This window comes from Euleptes europaea, chromosome 4 (assembly GCF_029931775.1).
Source record: "Euleptes europaea isolate rEulEur1 chromosome 4, rEulEur1.hap1, whole genome shotgun sequence".
Classification (NCBI taxonomy): Eukaryota; Metazoa; Chordata; class Lepidosauria; order Squamata; family Sphaerodactylidae; genus Euleptes; species Euleptes europaea.
In genome coordinates, this window is record NC_079315.1 from 48,148,503 (window position 1) to 48,175,778 (window position 27,276).

At 42.6% G+C, this 27,276-nt stretch overlaps 1 protein-coding gene across 2 annotated transcripts in view; it reads right to left on the reverse strand.

Moving 5' to 3' along the window:
* Positions 1–27,276, reverse strand: part of DOCK8 (dedicator of cytokinesis 8) — a 154,827-nt gene that overhangs the window by 40,360 nt on the left and 87,191 nt on the right. Inside the window, exons 27-34 of one of the 2 annotated variants that reach the window (XM_056847983.1) lie at positions 26,659–26,798; positions 25,515–25,684; positions 16,737–16,879; positions 13,426–13,608; positions 13,071–13,206; positions 11,271–11,358; positions 8,680–8,776; positions 4,194–4,328 (exon numbers count right to left, since the gene is read on the reverse strand). In XM_056847983.1, the coding sequence (XP_056703961.1) occupies positions 4,194–4,328; positions 8,680–8,776; positions 11,271–11,358; positions 13,071–13,206; positions 13,426–13,608; positions 16,737–16,879; positions 25,515–25,684; positions 26,659–26,798 (1,092 nt within the window). Of the gene's footprint in view, positions 1–4,193; positions 4,329–8,679; positions 8,777–11,270; positions 11,359–13,070; positions 13,207–13,425; positions 13,609–16,736; positions 16,886–25,514; positions 25,685–26,658; positions 26,799–27,276 lie in introns of both variants that reach the window. The other variant, XM_056847982.1, reaches the window with a different exon arrangement.

The window sequence follows — 27,276 nt, forward strand, 5'->3', positions numbered from 1 at the left end:
ATTTTTTATTTCAATTTTTGCCGATTGACATCTCCGAAAAGACATTAGATAATTGGCAAAAACAAATCAACCGATTTGTCTGGAATGGGAAAAAACCGAGAGTAAGATTTAAAGTCCTTCAAGATGAAAAGAAAAGAGGAGGGCTGGCAATGCCCAACATCAAACTATACTACCATGCAGCCTGCCTATCTTGGATAACCGAATGGATAAAACAACCAAAAAGTCGACATGTTATTTTAGAACGGGCAGATTTGGGACAGGGTTTTCACAAAGTTTTGTGGGACCCTAAATCAAAAATCCAAAAAGATAAAGTACAAGAAGATTGCGATGTCAAAATAGTGTTACTAAAAGTTTGGAAAAGATATAAAAAGAGAATAAGTCCTTCTCCACCATCTATAATGTCACCAACTGAAGCTTATCATGATAATGTTAAACTAAAACCGGGTGTTCATTTTACTTACAACGATATGATAGAGTCCACGGGTGAAATCAAGGATATGATTAAACTTCAAGAAAAATTTCAAAAGTTGAATTGGTTAACTTTTTTACAATTGAGATCCAATTTGCAAAAAGACTGCTCATATCCACAACCATTCCGTGAACTAACTGAATTTGAGCAGTTAATATCTAAAAATGATTCACACATATTAGGAAAAATATATAAACTTCTCCTGAAATACGATACAGAAGAAGAACAAGTGAAAACAAACATGATAAAGTGGATGCAAAATCTTGGAGAAATGATCAATATGGACTCATGGGAAAAACTTTGCTCTTCCGAATTGAAATACACTGTTTCCCAAGAAGTGAAAGAAAATTGGTACAAGACCTTCTATAGATGGTACCTGACTCCCAATATGCTTTCTCAAATGACAACTCCAGGGAAAAAAGGCGCATGTTGGAAATGTCAAGAATCAGATGGTTCTTATTTTCATGTCTGGTGGACGTGTCCAAAGCTACAACTATACTGGAAAAGAGTTCATCGTGAACTACAATTGATGTTAGATATGAAGTTTTTATTCGACCCAAAATTTTACCTACTCAGTATAGTACCGTTAAATTTACCTCAAAAATTGCATGACGTTTTTAAGTATGCCACAACAGCCGCCAGAATAATCCTAGCAAGAACATGGAAACAGACCCACATACCTGAAATTGATGATTGGAAAGAAAAACTTTTGGAATATGCAGCAATGGCTAAAATGACTGATGAACTAAATCCTAAACTCAGTGAATCTATCGAGCAATTTCAGGAAAAGTGGGCTTCTTTTTATACATATATGAAATGCAACTAACATGAACTATCTATGCTAAAATATTATAAGACTCTGTTGTATACTTTTTACCTCAAATAACTGTTAAACAAGAATAAGAATTTTTAAAATATGAGATATTATGTAGCAAGAATTTCAAACTAAAGTCATTCTGTAACTTTATTTTATTTAGAAATCATCTTACAATACTGTATTGTTTTTATAATGTTAACAGCTATCCCTTTCCCTTTTTCCTTTTCTGTACCCCTTAAAGATGCAAGGAAAAAAAAAAAAAAAAGAACAGAGACTATACAGACAACACAAAATAAGACCTTAGTTATGAATTTCACAGCTACTCCTGTCTCTGCTAAAGTTACGGTAGGTACAGTGAGGGAAAGAAGTATTTGATCCCCTGCTAAATTTGCCCGTTTGCCCTCTGACGAAGAAATGACCAGTCCATAATTTTAATGGTAGGTGTATTGTAGCTGTGAGAGACAGAATAACAACAGGAAAAACCCCAGAAACCCAGAAGACAAAAGTCAGAGATTGATGTGTATTATAATGAGTGAAATAAGTATTTGATCCCCTATCAACCAGCCAGATTAGGGTTAGGGTTAGGGTTCTGCTGTCGACAGAAGCAATCAATTCCACCAGATTCCAAACTAGCCACCATGACCAAGACCAAAGAGCTGACCAAGGATATCAGGGACAAGATTGTAGACCTGCACAAGGATGGACTGGGCTACAAGACTATTGCCAAGCAGCTTGGTGAGAAGGTGACAACCCTAACCCTAACTGTCAACCTCCCTCGGTCTGGGGCTCCATGCAAGATCTCATCTCGTGGAGTTGCAATGATCATGAGAACGGTGATGAAGCAGCCCAGGACTACACGGGGGGGAACTTGTCAATGATCTCAGGGCAGCTGGGACCATAGTCACCATGAAAACAGTTGGTAACACACTACGCCGTGAAGGACTGAGATCTTGCAGAGCCCGCAAGGTCCCCTTGCTCAAGACAGCACATGTACAGGCCCGTCTGCACTTTGCCAATGCACATCTGAATAACCCAGAGGAGAACTGGGTGAAAGTGTTGTGGTCAGATGAGACCAAAATCGAGCTCTTTGGCATCAACTCAACGTGTTTGGAGGAGGGGGAATGCTGCCTACGACCCCAAGAACACCATCCACAACATGGAGGGGGACATATTATGCTTTGGGGGTGTTTTTCTGCTAAGGGGACAGGACACCTTAACCGCATCGAAGGAACGATGGACGGGACCATGTATCGTCAAATCTTGGGTGAGCACCTCCTTCCCTCAGCCAGGGCATTGAAAATGGGTCGAGGATGGGTATTCCAGCATGACAATGACCCAAAACACACGGCCAAGGCAACAAAGGAGTGGCTCAAGAAGAAGCACATTAAGGTCCTGGAGTGGCTTAGCCAGTCTCCAGACCTTAATCCCATCGAAAATCTGTGGAGGGAGCTGAAGGTTCAAGTAGCTACACATCAGCCTCGAAATCTTACTGACTTGGAGAGGATCTGCAAAGAGGAGTGGTAGAAAATACCTCCTGAGATGTGTGCAAGCCTGGTGGCCACCTACAAGAAACGTCTGACCTCTGTAATTGCCAACAAGGGTTTTGCCACCAAGTACTAAGTCATCTTTTGCAAAGGGATCAAATACTTATTTCACTCATTATAATGCACATCAATCTCTGACTTTTGTCTTCTGGGTTTCTGGGGTTTTTCCTGTTGTTATTCTGTCTCTCACAGCTACAATACACCTACCATTAAAATTATGGACTGGTCATTTCTTCGTCAGAGGGCCTTTTTCCCCTCTAATTGCTTCCTTCACCTTACTCGTTAGCCATGGTGGTGACCTCTTGGACTTACTACCACCTTTCCTGAACTGCATTATACAATTTAGCTGAGCCTCTAGTAATGTGGACTTTAGTAATCCCCAAGCCTTTTCCATAGATTTAACCCTCCTAACTGTTCTTTTCAACTTCCTCTTTACCAGGTTTCTCATTTTAGAGAAGTTCCCTCTTTTAAAGTCAAGGGTAATTGTGTGAGATTTCCCAGTCACTTTCCCACTTACATATAAATTAAATTTGATGCCAACTGGCTCAACTACATCCACATCCCGCACTAAGTCACTGGCAGCACCACAGAGTATTAAGTCCAGGATTGCCTCCCCTCTGGTTGGGTCTATGACCAACTGTTTGAGGGCACAGTCATTTAGGACATCTAAAATTTTTATCTCTTTGGCTTGACTGGAGCATACATTTATCCAGTCAATATGAAGGAAGTTAAAGTCTCCCATTATTACTACTTCATGACCTTTACATGCTTCCCTGATTTCATTCTCCATCTCAAGATCACCCTGAGCCTTTTGGTCATGGATGATGACAAAGCATTCTGTTTGAACGGGAGCAGGTTCGAGTTCTGGTAATATGCCTCTAAGAAACAGAACAGTTCTGGTAATATGCCCCTAAGAAACAGAACAACAAAACTGAAAACAAAAATAAAGTTAAGGTAAGAATGAATGAACGATACAATGAGGAGTACAACATGGTCTGAAGGCACATGATACAGCAACCTTGCTGAAACAAAGCATTTCTGGAAGACCATCCAAGAGCTTCAAGTACAGCATCATGACCTTCAAGAGGGAAGAGTACCATAGAACAAATAGAACTCTTTTCAGTGGTGTGCCACTTGTTTTTATCTACTGGTATTGACGAAATATTACAAGTAATTTTAATAATTTTAGATTGTTATTTATGGTTTTATTTTTATTGTTATATATTACATATTATATTGTTATATTGTATATATTGATGATGTTTGCCGCCTTGGGCCCAGCTTCAGTCGGCGATTGATGCCGAGATAGAAATCTAAGAAATAAATAAATAAAAATAAATTTGTAACTAAAGAAATAGTTTACCTTGACAATTAATGTTCGGAGAGAAGCAAAACAATGAGTCAAGAATGTTGTGCTCTGATCACAGCTCAGAGAATTGACCAGGACTTTCAACACGCCTCCCAAGAGGTTATCTCTGCAGTCCACAGCTGAACTTGCCTACATCAGATAAAAACACTGTTAAAGACTTTGAAGATGAACCCAAAAACCAGATTTTATCCATAAATGTCATACCATCACTAGCCTTGATTCAATGTCACAGCTTCACATAATGGTGGTGGTGAAAAGTGCTATCAAGCTGCAGACAAATTTGGCAACCTTGCAGGGTTTTCAAGGCAAGAGACATTCAGAGGTAGTTTGCCATTGCCTGCCTCTGCATAGTGACCCTGGTATTCCTTGGTGGTCTCCCATCCAAATACTAACCAAAGCCTACCCTGCTTAGCTTCCAAAATCTGACATTATCAGGCTAGCCTAGGTTATTCAGGTCATAGTGTCACATAAGAGAAGGTGGGAATAGTCTTGTTGTGTGTGGGAGGAGGAAGTGCATACAGCCAGGAGAAAACGTTTTGGGGGGATCAAGTAAATATTCTGGTAATGGTGAGAAGTTGTGAATGGCAGATAGCACTAAGTTGTTCAACTGAAATTTTATAATATTTGACTAAGAAATATTCTAGCACTGATTAAATGCTTGGCACTGCAATAGCACAGATGTTACAATACTCAAGGCACTGAAGACACAAAAATAATTACGGAAAGAAAACCTAAACTGATGCACACATGGAGGCAAAGAAGTGTGTCAGACTCACAAATGACACTACCTACAATATTCATAGTGCCTGTGACATGGTTGCAGCAATAAATCACAAACAATAGATACACTAGTCCTGTGGAAGAAACACACCTTTACTAGTAAAAACAAAATAGAACCACAGAACATCATGCTTGGAAAATATGCTATTCCTACAACAGTGAAATATTTAAGAAATTATTTAGATTCTGCACAATAAGTAACAATTGTACATTTAGTACACTTAAAAGTGATCACATGTGAGCACCCTCAGTAGGCAATCCAAGCTCTAAATGAGAGCACAGAGAAGAAGCCTCTTCATACAGATAACCAAATGTTGAGTGCTCACTGAGGGAGGTCAATCTGTGTCTGAGCCATCCCACTTCAGATTACAAGCTTGAACTCTGCCTAGGAAAACCTATGTGGAGATGATCCAGTCATGCAAACCCTCACCTGGGGTCTGAGGTGGTATGCCCAGATACACCTCAGTGAGAAGTAGGCCAACTGATAGAACCAAGCCTCCTAATCTAGCAGGCTACTGTCTGTCCAAAAGCACCTAGTATGTCTTAAAGCACTGCTTCCAGATGAACAGTTTTGCAGATGATTGATGTGCTCTCAGCATGCCAAATGTCTACTATTCCCATGCTGATTTTTGCCAGTGCAGATGTCCAAGCAGGGTCAGCTGGTGGCACAGCAACAGTTGTTCTAAAGTATATTGGTTGCTTCAGTTCTCCACACTATTTACTAGTTCAACACTGGAAGTACTCTCATTTCTATTTGGTGTTAGTGTTGCTGCTGAAAGCAAAATATGGAACACTAAAACCATTTTAAAACAGGCTGCATGGCTTCCCTAAAGCATGGGGAATTGCCTCTTTATGATGAATTCTATTATCTATCCCTTGATTCCTAACAAAATTAGAGTTTCATCAGGAGGGGCCATTTCAACTAATTTAAGTGTGTGGTGCTGTTCTCTGCCCACCTCACAGAGCTACACTGAAAATAACAATAAGGACTTTGAATGATGAGAACCCAGGCTCAGCCTGATTCTCAAGAGCACTAAATAAGCTCTGTACTACTATAATAGTTTGGTATTCATTACCCTAAACAGCAAACTGAAAGGCAAGGGCTCTTATCTTCTTCTTTTACCAATAAAAGAATAACAGCAAGTGTGTAACGAGTGTGTAACTGTTGTTCTCTGAACATGTTAACCCTTAGGTTGGGAGCCAGTGGATAGGGCCAGCAAGGATTCAAATCACCACTCATCACCACTTGTATTAATTATAAAAAATCTGGAGTGCTATATATAAACATTAAACCCAATACAACATGAAATCCAAAATGACATAGGTATCCCAATAGTTCATAAATCATTTAAATACTTGGGAGTAACTGTTCCAAAGAATTTAAATAAACTTCAGCAGTTAAATTTTCACCCAGTGATCTGACAAATAAGAAAAGATGTTAAAAAATGGTCCCAAATATATTTGACAATTATGAGCAGAACCAGTGCTATAAAAATGGTAGCATTGCCAAAATTAAACTATTTCTTTCAAACACTCCCCATAGCAATTGAACCAAAAGACTTGGCAAAGTGGCAAAAATATTTACTAGTTTTATTTATCAAGGTAAAAGACCACAACTTACAAACACTTTGAGACAAAAGAGATTGGATCATAGGGGATGGGGAGAACCTAGTATAAGTAAATAGTATGAGGCAAACCAGTTGAGAACTCTGGTATCATATCTAGGGGGAAGCTTCTGATAAACCATGGGTAGGTATGGAAGCAACTGGGAAACATCTAGAATTAACTGAAAGCAATATAAAATGGGTTGAGAATACTTTTCTACACACTACATTAAAAATCTGGAATAAATGGAAAAATAAATTAATTCCAGAAATATCCCCACTGCTTCCATTAACACTACATCCCAATTTTACTTATGTAGATAAGCCAGAGAAATATGTCAAATGGAAAGAAAAGGGGATTTACAGAATGAGAGACTTTTATAAAAATGCAACTCCTCTTACTGTAGTACAATTAAAAGAAAAGTTGCAAGGAGTGTCAATTAATTGGATTCTTTTTCATCAATTATACTACCTAATTATGAATCCTACAGTAAGGCAAAGTATGACCAGAAAGATGATGGAATTTGAACAGATCCTAATGGAACATATGAATAGTGCAAAAGGACTAATTTCCAAAATATATTCTCATTTAATCGAAACAGATACAAGTATATCAAACAGATTGAAAATATGGGAAGATGATATTGGGATAAAAATAAAAAATATGGAATAAATTATGGATGACTCAGACAAAGAAAATGATATCAGCAGTTCTTAGGGAGAATTTTTTTTAAACTACTATACCAATGGTATATTATTCCAGTGCGTCTTGCAAGAATAAGCAATACAAATAATACAAAATGTTGGAGAAATTGCAACCAGCAAGGTAAATATATCCATATGTGGTGGTCATGCAGTGTCATAGTTTTGGGGAAAAGTATTTCTAGAAATGACAAATATTACATATCAAACCATCCTTGCTACACCAGCATTGGCTCTGTTGACAATCTGGGGGGAACAAAATGGAAAAGTGGCATCCAACAGATTAATAGTGTTAATGCTGATGGCAGCCTGAAGGGTAATAGCAAAATGTTTGAAAACTGCAGAACATTTAACACTACATTCTTGGTATTCTGAACTGTGGCAAATAGCTATGGCAGAAAAATTGACACATCAACTTTGAGTAGTCAAAGAAAAGCTAAAGTATCAGATTTCTATGAAACATGGCATGATTATATTTCATACACAAATCAGAAAGGTACTCAGCATCTACCTAAGCCCTTCCTCAGATTATGGAAAAGGAATTAAGTCCAAAATATATAAAGAATTATTTAAACAACACCAATGCCATCAATGAATTCCTCTCTTATCTGTAATTGTAAGATAAATTGGAAAATGTGCTAAGTAGTAAGCCCTCTGTCAACAATCTGATTCAACTTTATGTTTGTTTTTATTGTATTATTTCTATGTTTGTTTTTTAAAAGGTTTGTTGTTATTGTTATTTGTTTGGGTGGAGGTTTTCTGTTTGGAAAATTAATTTAAAAGTTTAAAAATATCGCGCTCATCATGAAGCGCACTGGGTGACTGATGGAGGATAATGGGCAATTCCCTTTGCAATTCCAAACAGATCTCATCGTATGACAGGCAGTAATGTGCAGTGGTTAGAGTGTCAGACTAGGCTCTGGGAGGCCCAGATTTGAATTCCCATTCTGCCATGGAAGCTTGCTGGGTGACCTTGGGCCAGTCACATACTCTCAGCCTAACCTACTTCAAAGGGTTGTTGTGAGGCTAAAATGTAAGCAAGGAGCATGATGTTAACAGCTTCTAGGAGAAAAGGGGCATAAAAATGAAGTAAATGAAAATTAAAATGAATAAATGACTTTGAGCCAATCGTATTATCACAATCCCAGAGGGTTGTTGTGAGGATAAAAGGGGATAAGCACCATGTCCCACTGCCCTGAGTTCCTTGGAGGAAATATAGGATTTAGATGTAAGAAATATACATTTGAGGGATAGCTGAAGATTTTTTCTAAAAAAAATATAAATCTGTCTCAATCTAAATATTTTGCAATGCAAAAAAGAGACAGACGAACCCAAATATTCTTCATTTCCATGGCTGGAGGAACTGGCATGAAGCCAGATATGCAGTTTCTCACCTGGATGATGTTCTCTTGCATATCTAGGACAATCAGATTAGCTTCTGTAGCCAGGTTCCCACTGAGTAGAGCCTCCTGATCAATCTCAGCTTTTGTTCTAGGAAATAACCAAGCACCCACAGATTAGTTAATCAAACTCCTTTTTTCTAACAGAGCAGAATAGCAGCCTTTAGAACTGGAACACACCTTGGCCTGAAACTGCAACTTGGAACCCAATTTTAATTTCCTATCATAAATATCCATCTTTATTTTTCTCTCTTTGGCTTAGTTCAGACATACACTGAACCAGGCTAAAGAAGCTTCACTGCAGTTTTATATGACATCTGACTTGAGAACTTCTAGCTCTTGTTTAGGTTCCAATCTATGGTTAACACAAGTCCTGGTTTAGTGCAATCCCTGAACTGAGCCACAGTCCTTAGTGCAGGGGTGGGGAACCTTTTTCATGCCAAGGGCCATTTCCATATTTATAAAATCATTTGAGGGCCATACCAGTCGTAGGTATCCAGGGGGGGAGAGGCAAGGGTTGCCAGGTCTCCAGCCACCACCTGGAGAAACTATGCAGAGAAGGAAGGGGAAGGAGGGAAAGAAGGAAGGAAAGGAAGGAAGAAAAGAGAGGGAGAGAAAGAAAGAGAGAAAGGGAGGGGTTCCCAGCTTCCCCCCCTCAAACACACACAGGCACACCCCCGGCTGCGCAAGTAGCCGGGAGCCATCAGGGAGATGCCTCTGTGGCTTCTCCCGCCTTTGTGCGCGTGTGCGCACACACACACACAAGCAAGCCCGCTCCCAGCCACACGAGCAGCCGGGAGCGATGGAGAAAAAGCCTCCGCGGCTTCCCCTGCCTTCATGGGTGCACACACACACACATGCAAGCCAATCAGCCAGCCCCCAACCACATGAGCGTCCGGGAACGATCAGAGAGAAGCCTCCGCGGCTTCCTCCTGCTTTGTCACCCGTGCACACACAAAGACACACACACACACAAGCCAGCCAGCCAGCCAGACCCCTGCCACATGAGTGGCCGGGAGCAATGGGGGAGAAACCTCCGCGGCTTCCCCTGCCTTTGTGCACGTGCGCGCACACACACGCACACAAGCCAGCTACCCCCAGCCGCGTGAGCAGCCAGGAGCGATCAGAGAGAAGCCTCCACGGCTTCCCCCTGCTTCGTGCGCACACACACACCCAAGCAAGCCAGCCAGCCCCCAGCTGCACAGGTGGTTGGGAGCGATGGGGGGAAACCTCCGCGGCTTCCCCTGCCTTTGCACACACGTGACACACACACACACTTTACCTGTTGGCCTTGGGGGGGAGTGAGGGGAAGGCTGCATAGGAACCCACCAAGCCAGCGGAGGGTGCAGTGCGGCCATCGGCAGGGCAATGAGAGTGGGGGAGAGCGGCAGGAGATTCGGGTGCCCCAACAACTTTAAAAAGCGCCGCTGCCGCCAGGGCACAGGCCGGGGAGAGCAGCAGGAGACTCGGGTGCCCCAACAACTTTCTCTCCAGGAACAGGAAGCAGGGAGACTTGGGGGAAACGCCCCCACAGTCACCCAATCAGCTTTTAGTTTCGTTAGCATGCTCTCCTGCCTCCCTGCAAAGCCCGAAGCGCCGGGAGAAGGGCCTGGCTAGCAATAGCTAGCTCCCGGTCTCGGCAGGTGGGCCATGGAGCTCCAGGCCTTGGCAGGCGGGCCAGGGGCCGGACAAAATGGTCTCGTGGGCCGGATGCGGCCCGCGGGCCGGAGGTTCCCCACCCCTGCCTTAGTGCAATCCCTGAACTGAGCCCAAATTGCCTCACTCCAGCATTCTTATGGTGCCAATCATGAACTGGACAGAACTTCATGAGACAGCTAATATAGAGCATGCACAAAATGGCAGTTACCACACACCCCAGAGTGTACCACTCAACACAAACAGCTTGGCATGCAGAGTGAGCTAAAGCTGCCATCCCCATGGAAGTTGTCCTGCATGAAACTAGCTTCAAATTAGCTCTAAAAGTCCCCTTTTTACTGCTGAGCATGTGCCAGCCTCCATCTTGCAGCTTCTTGCTGCTTAAGCAAAGGAGGAGGCAAGCAGTTCCCCTGTGTTCCTGAGGGCTGAAGCAAGGGAAGTCTTCTCATCTTATTCAGCAACAAGAGATTAGAGGAAGGGCTTTGCAAGAATGCAATTTCTCCACAGCCACTCCTTCAGCTTCAATCAATTCAGCACTAATAATGTAGAGAAAGCTCATGACTTCCTACCATTCCATTTTTGTTGTCGGATTTCACACAACCATCAAGAAAACGAGAAACAAGAATCCAGATAATATTTTACGGATAAAATAATGCACTCATATTTTTGTTGTGTGCTTCACTGATAAAAAGTTTACAGCTCTGAACAATCAATTAATTTAAAGCTAATCTCTCATAAATACTGATGCTTTACCTCCTAGTGGGAATAAAAAGATTTCAGTAACTTCAGTGTGAGGATTCTAGAGAGTGACGCAGGTGTCTATCTTGGAAACCTTAGAGACAGAGTTTCTTGGTACAAGGAGAGGAAATAGATGGTGCCTGAGAGAAGCTGTTCAGGGGGAGGTGATAGAAATTCATTAAATGACTTACTTATCTAGCCTCTCATTTGCTTGCCGCCAGTGTGTCTGCTCTCTCTTCCATCGTAAGTTCTCATTCATCCCTGGGAACCGGTCGTTCCCTACAAGGGCAAAGTATACAAGTCACACTGAAACTTTAATAGTTAGATTTCTGAGGGACATTTGTTTCTGCAAGTAGCTACATCCATTGTGATAACAAGGAAAACTGTAACTTTTTATGCACAGAGGAAAACAACCATGTTTGATATGGAATCACTTAACTACTACAGATGGGAACAATATGCCCCAAGATCAGCAAGGTATGGATGGGTCAGGGAGTGAACCAGCCTAGAAGCGCAGACAGAACAAAAACAAAGCTGCAAATTCCGGTCCCAGGTGAAGTTGACACACCATGAGACCCAGCCACCAGGAGAAGGCCCTGGGGAATATGCATTTTCATATATTTCCCTTCCCCCAGTAGTCCCTTTTGACCCCTGGAATGATGGTTGCTGGAGTAGCAGGACCTTCCTGGACAAAAAGCAGTGTGTGTGTAGGGGGAGGGGATATGCCATGTGGAGAAATCATTGACCATCATGGGGCCCAATTAACTCCCCTCACAACAACCCCCTGACTAGGGTGTCTTTTTGTCTATGTGGGTCCCATGACCCCAGGCATGGGAAAAATGCATATTCAGCAGTGCTTTCCATGTACACTGTGTTGGCAATTGATTGGATACAACTCACGCACCTCTAAATGAGAGAATGTACAGAATCAATTCCTTTCTAATTCTTCTTGCAACAAGAAGGACAGAGGCGGGTTATCACCCCAGAATCACCTTATCCTCCAAAGGAGGTGATTGTTGGGATTGTTGGCTAAGACTTAAAATATTGTGAAGCAGGCTAACTCTATCTTCTGGCCTTTTTTGCTCTCTGATAAGCACTCCCTACTCTTCATTGTTCTTTTCATAAACCCTGTCCTTCTTCTCTGGCATAGTTGGCTTGTGTTAGGGCTCTTTTGAACTTCCAGTGTGGAAGCAGCTTCAGAATGGTCTGAGATCGTATGGGAGGATCCTATGATAAGGCTGCTTTCCCATATGGAAGAAGTCTGTGATGCAATTTCTTCCCAAGCAAACATTATTCTGGTCACAGTTGCAGAGAAAAGAGGCATGTGGTGAACTCTTCTCATGTGACCTTGGATTCCTGAATGAGATGGAAAGGATCCAAGCTGGTCCAATTCCTGTACCATTGCAGCTAACTCTGGAAGGGGCCCTGGGATGATAAGCTCTTTCAGCAAGGATTGCTTCCAGAATTGTATGACTGTGGTCAGCTGATACTAAATATGAACATTAATCAGTAAGAACAAGTGGAGCACAATGACTAAGAAAATGAGTTGTGATCCAGAATGTCCCTGGTTCTAATTTTTCATCTCTCCCAAACTCACGGGTTAGCTTCAGCAACCTACTCCCTTAGCCTCAGCTCCCAGTATTATAACAATACTGGCCTACTTTATAGGCTGTTGTAAGGTTTAAAACAAGATCATGTGAGTGGATTGCTTTGAATACTGAAAACACTGTATAAATGCTAAGTATTACCAATAACAGCAGCTGCCTGCATTAATCTCATTTCTAACCCATTTGCGATGTACAAAGTTATTTGAGAGACTCAAGTGCACTAATCAGAGGTTCCTTTAGACAATATACAATCCTGGCCTGAATAATTAAATATCTTTTCCATTTCTTCTTCACATACTGCTTGCTTTCTAAAGGCTATTTTAGTTGTTTTTATATCTACATTTTGCTTGTGGGTTCATTGATAAAAATGGACAAACACCGTACCAGCTGGCATCCTGCAACGCCTCATCATTTCGCCCCTGGCTCCCTCTCCTCTTAATAAAGCCTCTTCCAGGCGGGCTTTTACATCTCTTGACTTCTGAAGGACTTGAGTGCTAACTTTGTCAGAACTCTGCTTACCCTAAATGGACATAAGGAAGTACGGTTAAATAGCTAAATTCTCTAATTCATGTATCTAGATTAGTATTCCTTTAAACACACACAATCATGAATCTAATTCTGGAACCAGTATTTTGCAGAAGAAATACACTTGCAGAATAGATTTCCATGCTAGAAATTCAGTTCCAGGCAATGGAATTCAAAATGAGCAAAAGCCTGGGTTGGATGACAGTCCACTTACCTTGTACTCAAAGGCTGAGACGCAGATGAACAGAATGTCTAAAATCCGGTTCAGCTGCACAGATGGCAAATCTGAGATCCATTTTTTAATAAGATTCTGATCAGCATTTTTCATGATCCATAGGAAACAGATCAACAGGCAGCGGGTAGTTTCTGGAGTCAAAACGTTGCATTGTTTGTATTGCTAGGAAGAGATAAATTAAGAAGTTCATAGGGAAGGAAACTACAGAGATAAGTGTATTTAATAAGCTCAATCAATAGTCGAGAGTCAATATTAACAGTGTCATCAACCATCACAGAGAACTGCACAAGCTGTTTCCTAAAAGCTCCTTCAGTTTTTCTTTGATAGAAAAAAATTCTTACAATGGAGAAAGGCTTCTATTGATGCAAAAAGGCTTCCATTCTCTATTGAAGTCGTTCTCCATTGGAATAACACTTAGTGGAAGAGAGTAATAGGATTCAAATGGAGATCAGTTGGCGGGGGGGGGGTTGCTGCTTGCTGCTTGGAACACCTCTTAAAGCTGCCAAATATGCAGGAGCCATGTAGGTCCTTTGGCTGGGAAAGAGTCCATATCAAGGGGCAAGCTACAGCCCTATCTGCAGAGTTGGGTACTTACTTATTACATGTGCTAGCAGGGACAACTTTTAGCTTCTTGTTAGAAATGGAGCCATTCCCAAATGATAAAGGGCTGCAGTAGATCTGCCAGCTGGAGAGGACTCTGTTTAAGTAGGAGGTTTGAACTCTCTTGGATACATTCCTTCTTTAGGCAGGGAAGATCCTAGCCTGTCACTTGATGTGGCTTCCAGCTGGAATGGGCTCTGTTCTGAGCAGATCTGCTCATAGCCTGCTGCTTCACAACAGTCTAGACCAGGGATTCCCAATGTGGAGCCTGGGGGTGCCATGGCACCGACTGTTACCTTTCCAGGTGCCTACCAAGTGTTTTTACAAAGCGGGTGTCGCCAAATGTGGCTTTTGCCCAGCAAGGCTTTTGATTGGCTGTGCAGATTTTTAAAAAATGTTGCTTCAGCAACAGATGCCACCACAGCACAAGGATCTTCACTGTGTGATTGAAGGAAAACTGCAGCTGCCATTGTATGGCTGGCTATGCCTCGTGTGGCAGCCATTTTGTGGCTGCACCCATCATGCTGTGTCAAACTTCCAAAGGTGCCCACAGGATCAAAAGGTTTGAGGAGCCCTGGTCTAGACTATTGCTTATGAGCACTTTTGCTGCTCTTTGAAGGCGAAAACTGCACAGCTGCACCTTTCAGTGCCTATGCTCTTAGAATCGACCCCTTTCTGAGAAGAAGTATGTTATCTTAGTTAGACGCCTAATAAGCAGGACTCAACTAATTTCTTACAAGAGTAAGCTTTTTATTGAATAACTTCAAAAATATGTAAAATATGTACAGTATTAAAATAAAATGTATGTACAGTCTTAACATAATGTAGTATGTAGGAATGTAGATGGTTACAATGTCTTTAAATGTTACAAAAGTTCAGACATTATGAGTCTTAAACATGTTTCATGTTATAAGCAATTTTAAACAATCTCTTTTTTCTACCTCTATATGAGAGTTTCAAACCTTAAAACAGTAATAATATTTCATTCAGAAAATACAACAGTTACAGGAATCTATAAAATGATTAGTTCAGTAAATAAGATCTGATTTAGTTAAAAGTATCTTAATTCAAAGTATCTAGAATATCATAAGAATAAGTAGGCATACTTTACCCAATCACGTCATCTGTGAAACTCTCCAGTCTATAAGGACTAGAGAGATCTGAGAGTCCCCAGTCCATGCTAAGACTGGGTAGACTTCTAAGACCCTCCTTTTGTTGTTGAGTCTCTGAGAATATCTAGTATATGCAAAGTCTAGAGAAATCTCTGAGTATTCTCAGTCCATGCAAGGACTGAGTCTCCATTTGTTTGAGAGACCTCTGATCTATGCAAAGATCAGAGAGATCTGGGTTTGAACTCCTAGTTCATGCAAGAACTAGAAAGCTCCATGAACCTTTAATCCACGCAAAGATTAAAGAGTTCTGTGTAAGACCTCCTAGCTCGAAGGCTAGGGAAATCTAAGAACTTCCAGTCCATAAGGACTGGAGCGTCCACACAAGGGCTAGATAGGTCTTAGTGAAAGCTTCTTAATCCACGCAAGGATTAAGGAGATCTCAGTGCCTCCATCCCACGCAAGGGATGGAGAGATTTGTAAGACGGGAGCTAGGGACTCAGTACTTCCATGTCTGTGCAAAGACTTGGAAGGATCTAAGCTCCTCCAGTCCATCAGGACTGGAAAGCTCTAAGAGCCTTAATCCATGCAAGGATCAAGGAGCTCTAAGAGCCTCCATCCCACGCAAGGGCTGGAGATCTGGAAGCTCTCCCTTTAGGCTAGGAAGCTCCTTCTTTTATATGTTTTCAAGATCAGTTTTCTCCGACTTTATCTGATCTGATCTGTGAGATGCACTCTGAGGTTGCGCACAACTACTGTATGCTCCTTCGTAAATTCCCTGGATATTACCATATAAGGAGTTCCTCTTCCAGCAGGTCACCTGCTGGTAATAGCCACATATACTAAACAGTCAGTTTGTAGCTTTATTATACATCTATAATGATTAGTTTTACCAACATCTTCATCTCCTAGAGAAAAACAGTGTTGCACTTACCTGTAACTGTTGTTCGTTGAGTGGTCTTCTGTGCAGGCACAAATTGGCCTGAGACTGCACAGAAGCCATGAAAACGAACACGATAAAAATGAATATATTTTCAACATAATACTAAAACTCCTTCCTATTTAAATCTTAAATCCAGTATAACACTTATACAACACCATTAGGTAATGTTTCAGGCAGCTGCAGCTCTGTACAGTCTATGCAGTCATTGTTAGTTAACAAATAGGTTAAATACGGCTTGCTAAATACAAATTGCCTGAATAGCAAAAAGAGTCTCTTGTCCAGGCATGTCCAGGTTTGTCTAGTTTAAAGGGAAACAAGCCTCTAAATAACTTTATAAAGAATAAATAGGAAAATTCTACAAATTCATCTGTTCCGTATGTTCTTTAGGCTTCTATATGGCCTATAAGTACAGGGCCATGACAACAGCAGCAGAACAATCAGGAAGAGGGGGAAAACAAAGTAATATGTTGTTCCTTCTCTCAGGAAAATTACTTCGGGTGTGCACACATCCTTGTTTTCAGGCCAACCAGAAAATCAAGACGAATCCTAAAAGTTGGCTCGTGTAAGAGAGACCATTACATAGAGCAACATTACAGAATGTCTGTGCAAAAATGCACTGTCAAAAAACCCAAACTTACCACAGTGGACACAGATGGGCCAAAGGTCCGTAGGACATTAAATTGGTTCCCAGCAATAGCAAGAGCAATATTCTGGTTAATTGGGTTTGAAGCCTCTTGTTCTTCATCTAGAGTTCCAGTGCGTCCTTTCCCACCACGACCATCTGAAACTACATTAGAAACATCTCACCCCTGCACACCACCTGTAATTTCAGCTAAGTTATTGGGAAAAGAATGTTTTGAAATGTTTCCAAAGAATATTTCGAATTCCTTTAAAAAGCAGGAGACAACAGAAGTCTACCTATTAATACAGCTATTTAAAGAGCATTCGATAAAAACACAGCAATAGAGGCTATACAAAGCAGGTTTGCAAAAGAATTTCTGAAGGACTGAACCCACTAAAGCCATGTCTTGACAGCATACCCACTATCTACCAAAGAATGGTAATGAACGAGCAGAAAAACTTTGAGCAGCACCCAGGATGGAATTCCATCTTTATAAAACTAATGTAGAAAGCAAGATGAAGTGAAATGGGAAGGGATAATCTTTCTAGAGGTGAGGCTGTCTCCTAATTTCATAGCGGATACGTTAACAGAGAAGCTTAGCAACAAATAAACATATCTCTCTCTCTCTCTGTGGAACATCCACAAAGGGTCTGGATAGTTAGAGGGGTAAGAGAAGTTTTCCCAGTGAGTGAGGAACTGACTGCCCATCTTCTAAAGAATGTGGCTCACAGAGATACTTCCAAATTTCACTAATTTGCTGCTCAAAATCAAGCTCGCATATATTATCACATATTACGAGAAAAGCTGACTTAACCAAAGAAAGGTCTTTTGCTCAGAGTTTTAAAGTGACCATTATCTGATCAGTTGTCACATCTGTGCAGTCTCTTTGGTAGCAAAAGTTGTCAAGCCTAGATTGGGATGTGTGTAACAGGAGTAAAGGCCTTTAAACTGGGGTTTATCTTTCTTCCAAGAAAGCTGGCTTTCAGTAATATAATCAGAGAGATTCTTCAATCATGTGAGAGACAGAAACTGCAGTCCCGTGGATAATACAGTGGGACTCACTTCTGACAATACATGCATGGGATCAGACTGCCTAGTTATTATATTTCCATCATGCCATTCAAGTGCTTATTGACCAGTATGATTGCTTTCTGGCTTTGATCATTTAAGCTTCAGTCTGAGGAGAACTGAGGGGAGCTTGTTCATCTCTAGAGGCTCTGGAGACATCTGCTTTGGGGCCTTGAAGTAGACTGTGGACTTGCCCAGTCAAGCTTCATAGAGGCAAGAAGGTATTTCCAGAAAGAAGAAGAGGAAGAAGAGTTGTTTTTTTATATGCCAACTTTCTCTACCACTTAAGGAAGAATCAAACTGGCTTACAATCACCTTCCCTTTCCCTCCCCACAACAGACACCCTGTGAGGTAGGTGAGGCTGAGAGAGTGGGACTAGCTAGCCCAAGGTCATCTAGGTGGCTTCATGAGTAGGAGTGGGGAAACAAATCCAGTTCACCAGAGCTGAAAGATAACTAACCTGAATAAAAATGGGCTTTGATTTTACTAACAATATATAATGTACTTTTAACATGCTAAATATTATATGTAATCATTTTCATTATCCTACATATTTTTGTAGCATATGTTTAGTGAATTAGTTATTGATTCAAAGCCTTATCTCAATAGGAGAGGATCTGTTTTAGGTTTCAATATATTGGTTTTAGGTATTGATATATTACGGCTTTAAATGCATTTATTCTTATCTTCAAATATGTTTTGTCTACGTAACGAAGTGTCTGTGAGAAGTGAAACCAAGTTAGCTCAGTGAACAGCTGATAGTCTAGGATGAATGCCAAGTTACAGATATCAGCGTTGTTTGTGTTATTTTAAAGAACAGTAAAAAAAAAATGATACAAGAGACTTTTCGCATTCGGCTTTTCTGTTCTAGATGACTAGACGGATTTTTAAGATATTCCTTCACTTAGAAGCATAATCAAGATGCAATTATATATAACTTTAAGGTTAGAGGATGTTTTGACTAAGCAGTCAGACAATGAGCAGACATATGTGTGAACTTAAACATGTTATGAGAAAGGTGTTGTTTATATGACATTTCCTGATGCCATCCATCAATTTATGACATCAAGGTTAAAGTATATGCTTGAGAACAGACCTTTAATGTGAGAGCCAGCGTGGTGTAGTGGATAAGAGCAGTGGTTTGGAGCAGTGGAGTCTGATCTGGAGAACCAGGTTTGATTCCCCACTCCTCCACATGAGCAGCGGAGGATAATCTGGTGAACTGGATTGGTTTCCCCACTCCTACACACAAAGCCAGCTGGGTGACCTTGGGCAAGTCACGCTCTCTCAGCCCCACCTACCTCACAGGATGTCTGTGGTATGGAGGGGAAGGGAAAGGTGATTGTAAGCTGGTTTGAGTCTCCTTTAAGTGGTAGAGAAAGTCGGCATATAAAAACCAACTCTTCTTCTTCATCATCTGATTTTCATGCATCACAAGTCCTTATGAAGTGTGCAAAAATGACAATATTTTTTTAATGATATCTCATTGGTTCTCGGGGCAAGAGCCTCCAAAATTGTATTAAAAGGGCTTGAAAACTGAGAGAAATTGGGACATTCTCCCCCAAACATTCTTGTGTGCTGACTGTATAGGAAATTCTCCCCGACATGATCATTGATGGGTTGGTAACTGATTTGTAACTGACAGGGTTGGTAACTGATTTGTAACTGTATTCTATTCAGATCTATATTCTTCTGTTGTTGTAACTTGTATATATTATGCATATATCTTTTCCTTTTACTATTTTCTAAAGTATTTACAATAAAAAGGAATTGTTTTTCAATTCAAAATATGTTGTATCATCATTTGCAAGTGGCTGGTTAAATAAGGTAACATGGTTTTTAGTGAATCAAAAAATCTAAAAACCTAGTCACAAAAAGTACAGTGATTGACCACTTCACATAGCTCATGTGGAGGAGTGGGGAATCAAACCCAGTTCTCCAGATCAGAGTCCATCCCTCCAAACCACCACTCTTAACCACTACACTATGCTGGCTCTCTTGTGTTCAGTGATACAGGCAGTCCTATATCACTGAACACAAGATTGAATTTCAGTAGCAGTTGCAACCTGTAACTGTTGTTCATTAAGTGGTCCTCTGTGCAGGTACTGCGCTTGCACAAGCCAGCCGCAGGCTCCTATTAGAAAGCTTCTTGATAAGTTAGTCTAGTGACTAGGATTGCTCCCCCTCCCTTCCGTCATGCGCCAAGAGCCAATGGCTCTTCCCGCCCTTTTGGCCATGTGATGGAGGGGCGGGGGAGTATCCTTCCATCAGTTCTCCTGCCGCCGCCGCAGAAAAACCCCACAAGGCAGTGAGTCAGTCCACAGCAGGGAAGGAGGGAGGCATGTATGCCAGCACAGAGGACCATTCGATGAACAACAGTTACAGGTAAGTGCAACACTGTTTTCATCTTTGTGGCCTCTGTGCAGTCCCACATGGGAGAATAGCACGCTCACTTACTGTGGAGGTGGGTGTGAGGCTGATCAGTGAACAATAGATCATAACACCGTTTGTCCCATAGCTGCATCTGCTCCCGCATCGACGTCAATCGAATAACGCTGGACAAACTTCGAAGGAGTGGACCATGTTGCTGCATGGCATACATCTGTGAGGCAAAGGCCGCCAATGAGCCATGGGCCCTAGTTGAGTGAGCATGGACTGGGAGTAGACAAGGCCTCCTGGCCTCTGCATAGGCTCGTTTAATAGCTGAAACTACCCAATGTGAAAGGGACTGAGTGGAAATACCTTTACCCTTGTTTGTACCAAGTTTGCAGAACCACACTCAAAGAGTAGTTAATGTTATTTTATCTGAATGGAGAGAGGTGTTCAGTGGGGTGCCACAGGATTCAGTTTTGGCCCCGATACTTTTCAATATTTTTCTAAATAATCTGGATAAGGGTGTGGAGGGACTACTCATTAAATTTGCAGATGACACCAAATTGGGAGGCACAGCAAACACATCTGAAGATAGAGATAGAATTCAATGAGATCTGAACACACTGGAAGAGTGGGCGGATGTGAACAGGATGCAATTCAACAAGGATAAGTGCTGAGTTCTACATCTGGGTAACAGAAATAAGGGACATGCATACTGGATGGGGGATACACGTCTGGGTAGCACTGTGTATGAACAAGATCTTGGGGTATGGGTGGACCGTAAGTTAAATATGAGCAGCCAGTGTGATGCAGCAACAAAAAAAGCTAATGTGATCTTGGGGTGCATCAACTGAGGCATAACATCCAAATTGCAAGATGTCATAGTTCCGTTGTACACTGCATTGGTCAGGCCGCACCTGGAGTATTGTGTGAAGTTCTGGAGGCCTCACTTCAAAAAGGATGTGGACAGAATTGAGCGGGTGCAGAGGAGAGCGATGAGGATGATTGGGGCCTGGAGAACAAGCCCTATGAGGAAAGGCTGAGGGAGTTGGGAATGTTTAGTCTGGAGAAGAGGAGGTTGAGGGGGGATATGATTGCTCTCTTTAAGTATTTGAAAGGCTGTGTCTTAGAGGAGGGCAGGGAGCTGTTCCTGTGGCAGCAGAGCCAGAATCCTTTAAGAACAATAAATAATCAAACAATATGGAAAGGGAACAACTTTCCAGCTCTTTCTGACTGCCCAGTGAGAAAACCGAGACCACTTAGAACTGTAAGACTTCCTCGTCGCAGGCTTACGGAAGGCTAGGAGCACAGCCGTAACTCTATCTGACCATTTGTCTACTGTAGAATCAACCAGGCAGATGTAGGGAGCGATCATCGTGGTGGTGAATGGTGCCCACCACTAAGATGTCTTCCTCTGGAGGGAGGTGTTAGAAAATTTGTCAGGCCAGTTTCCATAGGAGGGGAAACCACATGCATTTCGGCCATCAGGGGGCGATCAGGATAACTGAGGCCTTGTCCTGTTAAATTTTTGCCATCTCCTGCTGCCCTGGAGCAGAACATGGGGCACATCCACCACCGTAGAGATTTTAGTACAGAATGTAGAATGGACAGTAAATGCCATTGGGGAGCCACATTGATTTAAAATGTGTGAATAAACCAATTCTGCAGAGGACAAAGGCGGAGCCTGACATATGGAACCATGGCAGTGGTAGAAACCATCAGGCCCAAACGTTTCTGGTCCTGAATTGCTAGCTGATATCTGTAAGCAATAAAATGGAAGCAAGGCGACCACCAGTTGATTTGACCCTAGAAAGAGGCAGGAGGGCCAGTTCTGATCTGGAGTCCAGCACAGAACCAATAAATTCTATGCATTGAGTGGGTACTAACTTGGACTTGGCATAGTTCACAATCAAAACCAACTCCCCCCAAATCTTGAGGACTGTAGCCACCTGGTCGGATAGAGCATCAAAGGAGTCTCCCACCAAAAGCCAGTCATCCAGTTAAGGGAAGATAGTGCACCCCTATAGAGTCAAATGGGCCACAACCTCAGAAACTCATTTGGAGAACACCCTGGGTGCTGTAGAGAAGCCAAAGGGCAGCACAGTATATTGGTAGTAATTGCCATTACAAGAAAAATGTAAATATTTCTTGCATTAAGGGTGTATAGATATATGAAAATATGCATTCTTCAAGTCAAGGACCGCAAACCACAATCCTGATTGTAGGAGGGGAATGATTTCAGGTATGGACAGCAAACAAAAAGTGCACGGTGTACTTATTCAGGGCGTGCAAGTCCAAGATAGGTCACTTCCCCCCATCTTTCTTGTCTACTAGGAAATAGTATGAATAAAAACCATGGGGGATCTCAGATGGGGGCACTTGCACAATGGCATCCTTTGACAAGAGGGAGTCCACCTCTTCACAGGCGGATTGAGGTCCTGGGGGGGAAAGGAGAACCACATGGGGGAACAGTGTAAAATTCCAATAAGTAACTGTTTTTAATAATAGATAACACCCAAGCATTGTTAGAGATGGAACATCACTTAACAAAGGACAATGTCAACCTTTCAAAAAAGGAAACATCAGCCTACCCTGTCAAGTCAGCTGGTCATGCTGAGGCCTTCTTGTTGGAGGAATGGTCTGGGGATCGTTCATCTTTCCTCCCCCTCTGTTTAGGCTGGTATTGTTTGGCCTGCTGTTGAAGGGAAAAGGGCTTATTTTGACCCTGTTGGAGATAACTGTAGGGTTGATAATGGTATGGTCTACCCTGGTATCCCTGTTGCTTATAGGGGTACTTCTGCTTGTAAGAGGATGAGGATACCAATTGGGTAATGTCAATGGCCTTGGCTGTAATCTGGTCCTTATAGATGTTATTCAGCCACTGGGAGAGCCAGCATGGTGTAGTGGTTAAGAGCGGTGGTTAGGAGCATTGGACTCTAATCTGGAGAGCCAGGTTTGATTCCCCGCTCCTCCACATGAGAGGTGGATGCTAATCTGGTGAACTAGGTTGGTTTCCCCACTCCTACGCATGAAGCCAGCTGGGTGACCTTGAGTTAGTCACAGCTCTCTTAGAGCTCTCTCAGCCCCACCTACCTCACAGGGTGTCTGTTGTGGGGAGGGGAAGGGAAGGTGATTGTAAGCCAATTTGATTCTTCCTTAAGTGGTAGAGAAAGTCAGCATATAAAAACCAACTCTTCTTCTTCATCATCCGTTGGGTTGTCCCTTGGGCTTTGTCAGGTCCCAGGGCCAGAGGCAGAGGAGTGTAGTCAAGAGCAGCCCGAGTTCAAAGCCAAGTTATTGAGAGAGTCCAGGTACAGATAGCCAAAATGTAATACAAGAGCATGGTCCAAGTCTGAGTGCTTTGGACAAGCGTGGTTCAAGTCTGAGTGCTTTGGACATGTGTGTGAGCATTTCAGAATAGAGCTTAGTATCCTCAGTGAGAGATACTGGAGAGGGGTCTACAATGATGTTATCTGGAGAGGTGATCGAAGCTAGTCCAGATTTGGAGTACCTCTCTTCTGACTCCAACTGAGAGTTGATGCTCAGTTCTGAAGAAGAAGAATTCATTTATTTGTTTAGCCATAGGCCATTACAAATATCCTTACATATGTACAAAAAGCCAAAAAAGGGATGTAATTGCATCAATATACATTGCCTGGATAAAAACTATTTCATACAAAATCTCTAATGCTCAGTTCTGGCGGATGCTTCAGATCTGATGTTGAAGTCAAAGGCAGGTCCTTCTTTTGCTGAGCTAACGGTCGATTATGAAGATAGGAGCAACACGGGTCACCTTGGCCCCACTGGTAGTGAGCATGTTGGCTGCAGCCCCAAGGAGGATAAAATCCCCATTGGGAATAACCAGGCTTGACATCATAGTCATAATGATGATGCCGGGAAGGTTCAACCTGTGCTGACATCCATAGAGATCTTCTATATCGGAATGGCCTGGCGGGACTTCAATGACCTCATTGTCCAAAGATGAAAACAAACAAACCTCCTTCCTAGTTTGGGAAAGGGTCTTAGGTTTTTTGACAGCCAGTGTCTCTTGACTCCTGTCCTGATGCCAAGAAGAAGAGGAAGAATCCTCTTGGTTCTGAACCTCCATTTGAGGCAATCAGAGTCACCCAAGGTGGGTCTTGATTCAGAGATGCAAGCGTCAACATCGGAGCAAGGTCTACCAACATAGAAGGCCAGACGATGAGATCTGAAAGGTTCAGATAAGTAGGGCTCAAGTGAAGGACGGGTGCTTTTGGTATACTCCTAGAGTCATCCTGAGCTGCTGGAGCCACCCCTCCGTGAGGGGAAGACTTTTGGCCCTGAGGGGTTGTAGTCGAAGGATCACTTGGAGGCAAAGTTGCCTTCCAAGTAGACAGGGCTGACGACCCACACACAGCAGGTTTAGAGCCTGAAGTCTTTGAGTGCTTTGAAGATGTCTTTTTCTTCGAAGAAGCATCAGGAGACTCTGACCTAGCCTGTTTTGCACCAGAATGGGATTTGTGCAACTGCGGTGGGGACATTGAAGATGAAGATTTTAATTTTAGAGTCACTGGCCCTGATTCCACTGGAATTCTCATTGCCTGCTCCCATAGCACAGCCTTTAGTCTAGAAGCGCGCTCCTGATGGGCTTTAGGGATGAACAGGGCACATGCCCAGCAGGAGGACAGAATATCGCCCTCACCCAGACAAAGGAGACAATCATCATGGTTGTCGATTTTGGCCATTTTAGGCCCACAGTTCTTACATTTTTTTAAGAGAGCCATTTTAAGAAACTTGTTGAAAGACTCAAATTGGTCCAAAGATGACTCAAGAAGAATCAAAATCTCTGAAGAAAACTCTGAAACATTAACGAAGCTAACCACAGCGGCAGAAAGAGAACTGATGGAAGGATGCTCCCCCGCCCCTCCATCACATGTCCAAAAGGGCGGAAAGAGCCGTTGGCTCTTGGCATGCAACAGAGGTGAGGGGGGAGCAATCCTAGTTGCTAGGCTAACTTATCAAGACGTTTTCCAATAGGAGCTCACGGCTGGCCTGCACAAGCGCAGTTCCCATGTGGGACTACACAGAGTCCACAAAGATGAATGTTGGTTTCTTTTAATGCATTGATCAAGCAAGAGATGCAATAGCTCCAGCTCCTGCTGCTCACTCCTCTTGGCCACTCTCTTCCTCCTGCTGTAGTATATTTGCTCTACTGCTGGCAGGTGGGGTCAGATGGCCAAGGAACCTCAGCTCCCACATGGTGCATGCATTTAAAGGAAAACCCCTATGCTGCTTCCTAGCCACCCTCATCCCTTTTGTCTTTTTATTGCCACTCAGATAAGGACACCAATGAAATCACAACATCATATCTTGCCTGTAAAATCATGTAGTTGAGGAAGTGCATCCAAAATTATCCCAGTCAAAGGCAGGTAAAGGGCAGCAACTTTCCTTTTCACTTCTGGTTTCATGCAGGATTTGTCCAAGTCATGAGAATTCAGTAGACTGTGGATAGCACTGACAGCTTTCCTCTGCACCTTGCTTATTCTGTTGGCACAAAGAAAGAACATTTATTATTAAGACATGAGTGGGGTTGTGGCTTTATCCACAAATTAACTGTTTCCAGGGTGTCCCCAGGTCCTGTCAAATTAGACACACAGTGAAAGTTCTGTGTTCAGGCCTCCCAGTGATTTTTGAAACTTAATTCTCAGGCGCTTGTGACCCCATTCTAACTATGGCACATGGACAGAGGAGACACTCACACCATTTCCTGACCTGAAATGGCCCTGATGAGCGGCTATTTGCCTTGTTGGGGAAACTTGTGTATAGTCCATCAGTGCACAGATGTTTCCCCAATGAGGCAAACAGCAGCTCACCAGATCCATTTAAGGTTAGGAAAATGGAATGGAGGGGGGCTTTAGCTCCCTCTCCTTTCATGCTGTGGTCACAGTCCAAATCAGGCCACCACAAGCCTGAGAGTTAAGATTAAAAAATGGCAGAGAGTTCTGGACACAGAACTCCCAGGGCGTGTCTGATTTGACACGGCTGGGGTGGACCTGGAAACAGAGTAATGTGTTCTTGCACATATTTATTCACAGAAAGTTTCATGGTCAGGACTTGAGGTCCTGAACTATAAACCTGAGGGTCTGAAGAAGGATGCTAGCCTCATGAGTTCTCAGAGAGGCCTCAGGTATAGAATGGAACATGGCTGTACACTTTAAGCCTCTGTGATTGGCAGGCAGAATGAAGACTCTTCACTGGCTATGCTGGTATAAATACTAAGGAACCCATTCTTCTACCCTCAGTTTACCAGTAGAGCAGTGCATACTGCACTTCAGGCTCTGACACTAACCCAAAATTAAACAGTGCCCCATCTAGGTCCAGGTTTGAGCACAGCCATCAATTGCTCAAGAGTGCAGCAGATATTTTAAGAAGCTTGACTGGAAATTCAGTGCATGTCTTTCCCATAATACACCAGCACTGAGCAAACAGCAAATCCTTTGGGGAAATCTGAATCTTACCCTTCTGCTTCTGTGTCCAGAGCAGCTGCCAACTCAGTGAAGAGAAGGCCGGTTAGGAAGTGCTGCTGTCGATAATCTGCTGTTAGGTCAAACATGCTGGCAATTTTTTGATCCTGGAAACTTGAGCAGGAGCTTGAATTCTACAAAATGTAAAAGGAACGGAGGGTGGGGATGGAATAAAGATTACATTCCAACTTAAAGCATGGATTTCAATGCATCATTATGAGGCAGCTGCACATTCTATCACATCATTCTCTCTCTCTCATTATCTCTGGTCTGTCCTGAGAGGTCCCCACTCAGGGGAGGAATCACTGCTCAACATTAGAGTACATGCTTCACATGCAGAAAGGACTAGGTTTAATTTCTGGTTTCTCCATTTAAAGGTCCTTAGGGCCAAAACAACATGATACATTTTTAAATGAGTCAGGTCCATGTTCCCCAGACCTGACTTGCTTTCCCCGCAGCTAGCGGTGTTGTTAAAGCCTGTGGGGTTCAATTTAGCTAGGGTCCACAGCATGCAGGGAAGAAAGGCTCCTGCTTTCTCCCCTCCACAGTTTTCCTGAGCCAAAAAGGCTCCAGAAGGGGGTTATTTACCCCAGTTTGGAGCTGCACATGCAA